Here is an 8,134-nt window from a genome sequence, read left to right on the forward strand (position 1 = left end):
CACTTTGTAGACCAGGCTGGCCTCGAACTCAGAAATCCGCCTGCCTCTGCCTCCCGAGTGCTGGGATTAAAGGCGTGCGCCACCACGCCCGGCCAAAAAGTATTAAATCTTAAAGCTAGGCTATTTGGAGGATTCTGGATAATGATCTAAGATAACTGCCCTGAAGACAGGTCCTGAGGGTAGTTTTCTAGGGGAGGGCCAAGCTGGGAGAACAATGTCCCTGGAGCAGTTGCTGGGGAGAGGAGCCACCAAAGAGGTAGTTAATTTTGGCAGCGAAAGCCGGAGACTCTGAGGAAAAAAACGTATATAAGGCACAACCAGGAGGCAAGAGAAGTTTATTTAGGAGAGCGTTGAAAAGGGCTTTTAAGGGGTCAGGTTTCCCGGGAAGAAGAGGAAGGCAGTTCTGGTGAAAGGCAGATTCGCGGTGAGGGAAGGGCTAGGGAAGAGGGCTCTGGAGGCAGGATTCTGAAAAGCCAGCTTGACTTAGCATAGTGGATGCGGGAAGACTCCGATGGGATGGGGATCCTGGGAAAGGGTGGGAGGAAGAGGGTGAGAATCGGCCTGGAGAAGCGCCGAAGGAGAGCATCGAAGAGCAGGAATGTCTATAAGAACTGGCCGAAAGTCAAGAACAAGGCTGCGGAAAAGTAATGGAAAAAGGAGGCCAGCCCCTCCCTCCCGGTCCCGCACAGCTCCGCCCCTTCCCCTCGGACACCGCCCCCTCCCTTGCCTGAAGGCGTTCCCGCCGCAATTCACACGTCCCCTCTAAGGCTTCGACGTCTGCCGTAAAGCCCGCTTCTGTCGTGACGTAGCGCTCAATGCGCCTGCGCAGACCCTGAAAAATCCGCTGGGTTGGCCTCGCGCTTTCCTTTTCCGGTCGCGGCTCTGCGTGGTGAGGATCTCGTGCTTGTGCTCGGAGCTATGCCGTCCAAGGGTCCGCTGCAGTCCGTGCAGGTCTTCGGACGCAAGGTGTGCCAGGGGCGGCATGGAAAGAGGCGGGGGTGGGGAGAGGGGTGAGAAGGCCCAGGCTGGGTGACATGAGGAGCTGGGGCCCACTGAGCCAGGGGCCCGCGCTCACACGGCCCCGCCGTCTCCCTCGCCCTTCACAGAAAACAGCCACGGCTGTGGCCCACTGCAAACGGGGAAATGGGCTCATCAAGGTGAACGGACGTCCCCTGGAGATGATCGAGCCGCGCACGCTGCAGTACAAGGTGTTGGGGTCGGGCACGGGCGTCCGGGTGGCGAAGAGACTGAAGGGAAGGCCCCGGGATGATAGGGAGCTGAGGTGGGGGAGGGAGGATGGCTTACCTCGCGGTAGATCTTAACCTGGGCTTGGTAAAGATGAAGTCGGAGCTGGTAAAATACATGAAAACGTGGGCTATTCTATAACCTCGAAGCGAGGGGCCCGTGGCCAGGGGAATAGCACAGTGTATCCGACCTGATTGACGATTTCTGGTCTAGAAGTATGAGTTTACAGCTCCTGTGTATACTCCTAGCTCCCTGGAGAATAGCATATTACGAGTTACGAATCCAAAGCGCCGCCGTTTAGGTCAGCATGGGGCTACAATGTGGAACCTTGAAAATTACAATAGGAGCCCTCTGAAATCTAACATTAGTAGCACTTGTATGAGTTTTTGTTGAATTAGTGGACAAAAACTGAAAAACAAGTGCAAGAACAAATCCTCTTTTGCAACCCAGAACTCATTGTTGTATGAGTTTTGGTACATGTAAGAAGGAATATCATATCCAAGACGATGCACTGTAATGGTGATATTGCCAATAGATATTGATGATAATGCCACTAGGCCCTCACGNTTAGTCTTAATCCAAGTCTGTCAGGTGACTAAAAAGGACACAGTTGGGCTGTCAGGTCTGTCAATTTATTTGAAGGATTGGTGTGTGTACCCTGTGTTGTGAATTGGGCAAACACCAGTGATGGAGGTGGATCTAGGCCTGCCACTCGGGGGGCTTCTGGATAGACTGGTCCTAGGTGCTGGACATAATTTGATCCAAAGAGAAGATGGAATGACCACTGTGAGAACAGTGNACCTATCTGACCTTGCTTCCTGTTTGGGGAAGTTCATAGTTGCCTGTCACTCCATGACTCCAGCTCCTCGGTGTCTCAGGCCCTCTTCTGGTCTCCATGGGCACATNTNCATGGGACTCTGAAGAGCACAGGGATCNTAGGATAGGCTGCCTCCTTGATGCTAGTGATGGTGGGAACCACACAAAGGGAGATGATGAATGCCCATGGAGGGTGGTTAAGTCAGGCTCTGATTTAACTCCTTAACCCCATATTTTCCCATTTCTTTAGTTACTGGAGCCTGTTTTGCTTCTGGGCAAGGAGCGATTCGCTGGTGTGGATATCCGGGTCCGTGTGAAGGGTGGTGGACATGTGGCCCAAATTTATGGTAAGTCTCAGGATCTAAGCCTATGGGTGTGAGGCAGCTCCTGGAAGGACTGGGTCTTCACAAAGCTTTTTGGTCATTGTGTCTTGCAGCCATCCGACAGTCCATCTCAAAGGCCCTGGTAGCTTATTACCAAAAATGTGAGTGAGAGCTGGTCTTTCATTTCATGGTGGGTGGGCTATGTGGTGGGACCAAACTAAAGGTCTTGTCTATTAATCTCCAGATGTGGATGAAGCCTCTAAGAAGGAGATCAAAGATATCCTCATCCAATACGATCGCACCCTGCTTGTAGCTGACCCCCGTCGCTGCGAATCCAAAAAGTTTGGAGGTCCTGGTGCCCGTGCCCGATACCAGAAATCCTACCGATAAGCCCATCTCAAGGATCTTTGTAATAAACATCCTAGGATTTTAATGTTCCTGTTTTTGTGTTGGTCTCTTTTTGTAGTATTAGTGGTTGGACAGTGCAAGAAACACCCTTAGTAAGTGGCACTATGGAGTAATGGCTGCCTTCCAGATCCAGAGCATTTGAGCTCTGTTTTTGTGTGTGTACGTTTATTTATTTATTTTTTACTTTTTGTTTGTTTTGGTTTTTTGAGACAGGGTTTCTCTGTATAGCCCTGACTGTCCTGGAACTCACTTTATAGACCAGGCTGGCCTCAAACTCAGAAATCCACCTGTCTCTGCCTCCCGAGTGCTAGGATTAAAGGCGTGTGCCACCACGTTTAGCCCTCTCTGGCCTTTATGGTTTGAGATGGCAGGTAGAAGGCTTAGTTTGTTTCCCTTGTGTGGAATGCATGGTGGGCAGAGCCCGGGTTTTTATGTTTAGGGCTGTATGTAAATGCATGTAGACATTAGAGGGCCATCTTGGATGTTCAAGTGCTGCCCACCTTAAATTTTATTGAAAGATTGTTACTTACGTGTATGAGTTTTGGTAGGTAGGTGTGTATGTATGTACACCACATACCCAATTCCTGCAGAGGCCAGAAGAGGGTGGTGGGCCCTTGGGATTGGATTTACAGACTGGTAGGAGTCACCATTTAGATGCTGAACCCAAGTCCTCTAGGAGAGCAGCCAGTACCTTGTTTAACTTGGAGCTAAACCTTGGAGCCATCTCTCTACTAGCCCCAAGATTTTTTGAGACTGTATATACATACACTTGAGGGAGGCCAAAGGGCAGGTTGAACAAGATCTCTCACTGAAATCAGGTAGTGAGCTTCAGGTGTCTACATGTCTCTACCTCATTTGCACAAGGATTACAAGTGTGCAACCATGCCAAGCATCAGTTCATTCTTTTTTTGAGACAGGTTTCATGTATCTGTATTCTGAAGCCAGTTACATAACAGCTGGTAGCTGGCAAGTGGGTGATAGGAACTGAACCTGGTCCTACCCAATACCAAGCCTTGAGCCCTTCCTGATTTTATGTAACTCTACTCTGGGACTGAACTCTGGTCCTCATGCTTCCCAAAGCAAGCACTTTGCCAGTCAAAACCTTTTGGTTTTGAGGAATCTGGCTATGTTATGCTGGGCCCAAGCGATCCTAGTTCCCCACCTCGGTACAGGACCTGAGTGTACAACTATCATAGCACACTATCAGATCTTCTGTTCTCTGCCTACCTTGTTTTGTCTGGGAGCAGACCCAGGGCTTTGCACGAGGTGAGAGGTGAGATGTCCCTGCCTTTTTGCACTTCACTGAGCTGTCACACTTCATAGCCTTTGCTCATCTGTAACTCTAGGGCTCAAGAATGCCTCAGCCTTCCAAACCCTGGGACTTGTAAAGTGCCACACCTAGCCCTGCTGAACACAGAGTCGAGGAATGAGGCCTGTAGTCTTCAATACAAAGGAAGTGGGTGCAGGTTTTAAAACATCAGCCAGCAGTATGGATATTTGATAAGGAAGGGCCACCAGCCTCCCATCTGTAGGTCAGGCAAACTCCATGCTCTTCTGAATCTTCAAATGATTGAGCTTAGGTGCTGGGGGTGGAGCCCAGCCTGAAGGCAGACAGTGCTCAATGTAGGGAGCCCATGGAGCCTGTCTTTACCTTAGACAGACTCAAGTGCGCACCTCTACCTGTGTGAGCAATTCACCTGTTGGGGGCACATGCTTGCTTGGTTTTTAAAGATTTATGTGAGTACCCAGTTGCTGTTTTCAGACACACCAGAAGAGGGCTTCAGATCTCGTTACAGATGGTTGTGAGCCACCATGTGGGTGCTGGGAATTGAACTCAAGTCCTCTGGAAGAGCAGTCAGTGCTCTTAACTGCTGAGCCATCTCTCCAGCCCCTGAGGTACTGGTTTTTGATTTTCTTTGTTTACCCCTGGCTATCCTTGAACTCTTATCTGAAGACCAGGCCTGTCTCTTCCTAGGATTAAAGGTGTGTACCAGTACTGCCTGGCCATTATGTATTCTTGGCACTTGCAAAGGGAAGGTAGGAAAATCAGAAGTCCAAGGTCATCCTTGGCTGTGGAGGTGAGTTCAAATTTGGCCTGACATAAACACTGTTTCAAAAATAATTCAGCCGGGCGTGGTGGCGCACGCCTTTAATCCCAGCACTCGGGAGGCAGAGGCAGGGGGATTTCTGAGTTCGAGGCCCGCCTGGTCTACAGAGTGAGTTCCAGGACAGCCAGAGCTATACAGAGAAACCCTGTCTCGAAAAACCAAAAAAAAAAAAAAAAAAAAATCGGGGGATGGGGGGAGGGTTCAGGGGTTAAAGCACTGGCTGCTCTTCCGAGGGAATCCTGATTTAATTCCCAGCACCAACATGGCAGCTTACAACTGTAACTTCAGTTCCAGGGGATCTGACTCCCTCACACAGACAAACATGCAGGCCAGTGCCTAGGAGCCTCTGTGGATGTCAGTCTGTTATGTGCTCTTTGTAGAGGAAAATAGAATGCTAGGCAGTGACTCACTCAAGAGCACACAGTGGAAGCAGGAAGTGGTGCTGAGCCACAAAAGCAGGTGGAAGGGCCCAGGCCCTGCAAGCTGTGCTAAGAGGCTATGCTCTGCAGTCCTGCTTGGGGAGTGGACGGTTAAATCATTCAGCTTCATGGGAGAAACCCAAGCCTACAGAGTAGCCGGCCCAGCCCAGAGGGTCGGGTGGGTTTCTTGGGGGTATTACAAATTAGGATCTGGCCAGGCATGGTGGCGCACGCACTTGGGAGGCAGGGGCAGGTGGATTTCTGAGTTCAAAGCCAACCTGGTCTACAGAGTGAGTTCCAGGACAGCCAGGGCTACACAGAGAAACCCTGTCTCGAAACACCAAAAACCAAACCAAACAATAACAACAACAACAACAAATCAGGATCTGCTGGTGGATTGTTAGGTTGTCTTGTTCACATACACCTCTGAGATGTGATCCAGGGACCTCAGGAACCAGAGCCAACTTTCTGTCAAGAAAGTTCTGACTTGGCCTAGAAGCAGTTTTGTGGCCTGCAGCCAGTGAACTACACTAGTGAGTACTGGCCTTAGAGGGTACCAGGCTTGCATGTCAGTTGAGGTTCATTCACACAACTAGGAGATTCACTGCTGAAGACCACACATAGCCACTGTCCTCAGCTCACATACATGTAGTTTTTTGTTGAGACAGGGCGTCATTATGTCGTCTTGGCTGACCTAGAACTACTTAGGTAGACGATGCTAGCCCCAGATTCTCAGAGATTTGCTTGCCTCTAGGGTACTGGGATTAAAAGTGTGCCTACACATTGGACCCAGCAGATAGGTCATTCCCATAGTTGAGAAAGGCTCCATGAATAGCAATGACATCTGGCAGAAAAGTGGAGTGGGGTTTGCTGAATAGCAAGTAGATGCCTGGCTCAGTATTACTTGACATGGTGGCCCTGTGATGGTGAAGGGGGTATCCCTGAGAAAACTTAGTGGCAGAAGTATGCTCTGCAGCAGCTAAAGGCAATGAGAACCAGAGAAGGGTACGTACCCCACCCCACCCCACCTGCCTTTTTTAGAGACAGGGTCTTTCTACATTGTTCTGACTGTCCTGGAACTCCCTCTGTAGACCAGGCTGGCCTCTAACAGAGATCTGTTTGTCTCAGCCTCCAAAGTGCTGGGGTTAAAGGCATATGCTATTACGCCTGGCCTGGTGTCACTCTTTAAGAAGGGCTTTTGCTGTGTTGCCAAGGCTGGCCTCAGGTATCCTCCTCCTGCCTCAGAAGCAGCTGGGACTCCAGGCACCGACCATATTATTACTGTCCTCTAACTCCTTTTTGAGCCTGACTACAGCTGTATGCAGGTTGATGGGTGGGCAAAAGCCCTCCTGGTCCTGGTAATTTGGGGCTTTGAAGCATAGATAGGAGCTGGAGTGGGAAAAGGAATGGAACTCATCAAAGTGAGGCGGGGCTGAGGCTAGCCTGGAACCTAGAGGCACAGCTGGAACACATCTGGAGAGGGGAATTGCTTTTCTTCCTCTTGCCAGGCTCTGGAGCAGACAGCCCTTTCTCCCTCCCTGCCTCCTTTGAATGCCGGGAATTCCGGCGCCGCTGGGAGCCCAGGCCAGGCTGGGAACTTTCCTACAGCTGGGGGTGGCTGGGAATGTGCAACTCTGCAGAGGAGGGGAGGGCCAGCCTCAGTTCTGACCATGGGGGAAGCCTCCAGTCACCAGGGTCTAAGGGGGAACGCAGGACTCAGCTGCTAGGGAGCCCCCAGACAAGAAAGAGTCCAGGCCCAGTGGGCACAATGGCATTCAGTAAGTAGGCAGCTCCTTGGGCTGGTTGACTCACAAGTTCCCTCTTGTAGCCCTGGTGGCTCTTGGCACTAGATGGGCAACTCAGGCTGAGAGGATTTGTCCCTGCTAAGCCCCTTCCTAAGAGTGAGATTAGCTATAGCTAGGTAAGGCACCTTCTTTGTGTCTGTCTCCTCTTCCTATTTTTTGGGTTGAGAGTAAGTCTCGCTCTGTAGCCCAGGCTGTTTCCTTATCTATAATGCTTCAAAACAAGGAGCTGGAGAGATGTTTGTGGTTAAAAGTGGTTACCACTGCTCTTACAGAGGACCAAAGGTCAGTTCCCAGCATCCATGCTCATAACTACCTACCCACCATGTCCAGCTCCAGGGGGATCTGAGCCTTCCTATAGACTCCAGGGTCCCTTGTGTACACACACATACAAAATTCAAACAAACCCCCCCCACCCCGACAATGAAGGACTGGGTTGAGATGAGGTGCAACGTCAGAGCACTCGCCTAGCAAGTCCAAGGTCCTACATTCAATGCCCAACACTGCAAACAACACAAAAGCCATCCTCACCCTCGGCCGTGTCGGGGAGATAGCTCATAGCCAAGCTCTCCAAAGAAAAAAGCCCCCGTTTGGTTCTCAATGCAAAAGAAAACCAAGTAGAACCCTCATTAACCTGTTAGGGATGCCAAGGGCCAAAACAGGATGAGCTCAGAGTGACAAGCTTAAAGCCAAAGCTCCTTTGTTCTAAAGCACAGCCTCTGGCTGTGAGCCAACGGCTAACAATCAGATTCCTGAGCTCCATAGGTCAGGACTGGACCTTGTGTGTGTGTGATTAGACTGACTCCCTGGTGAGTCACGGGTTAAGGTGTCCCTGAGAAGTGACAGGATATGTTTACTGAATGCTAAGCTCTTTCTGAGAAGTGGTTAAAACAGGAAAGCCAGAGCTCTTCGAGGAATGTCGCACACCAAATAGAACCCTGGCACGAGGACGGATGCCTTAGAATCCTTGGGAGGATTATAGACAGTGAAGGAAGGAGCTGGCATTCTGTCAT

The 8,134-nt window shown here is 50.5% G+C and overlaps 1 protein-coding gene and 1 non-coding gene across 2 annotated transcripts; both read left to right on the top strand.

The window, feature by feature from the left end:
• Positions 1-850: 850 nt before the first annotated feature.
• Rps16 (ribosomal protein S16) lies at positions 851-2,821 on the top strand. The gene is made up of 5 exons (XM_021167407.2): positions 851-966; positions 1,107-1,208; positions 2,312-2,408; positions 2,498-2,545; positions 2,629-2,821. The coding sequence occupies exons 1-5, from the start codon at positions 919-921 to the stop codon at positions 2,772-2,774; spliced, it is 441 nt and encodes a 146-aa protein (XP_021023066.1). The 5' UTR covers positions 851-918; the 3' UTR covers positions 2,775-2,821.
• On the top strand, positions 1,615-1,739 carry LOC115031666. The gene has a single exon (XR_003837331.1). It is a non-coding gene; the product is annotated as a small nucleolar RNA SNORA40 (small nucleolar RNA).
• Positions 2,822-8,134: the final 5,313 nt, after the last annotated feature.

The sequence above is a fragment of the Mus caroli genome, chromosome 7, assembly GCF_900094665.2.
Source record: "Mus caroli chromosome 7, CAROLI_EIJ_v1.1, whole genome shotgun sequence".
In the NCBI taxonomy this organism is placed as follows: Eukaryota; Metazoa; Chordata; class Mammalia; order Rodentia; family Muridae; genus Mus; species Mus caroli.

Bases quoted from the DNA above. Each gene is read 5' to 3' on its own strand.
- Rps16 (XM_021167407.2), top strand. From the start codon at position 919: ATGCCGTCCAAGGGTCCGCTGCAGTCCGTGCAGGTCTTCGGACGCAAG. The intron at 967-1,106 runs GTGTGCCAGGGG...CGCCCTTCACAG, and splicing joins TGCAGGTCTTCGGACGCAAG to AAAACAGCCACGGCTGTGGC. The intron at 2,546-2,628 runs GTGAGTGAGAGC...ATTAATCTCCAG, and splicing joins GGTAGCTTATTACCAAAAAT to ATGTGGATGAAGCCTCTAAG.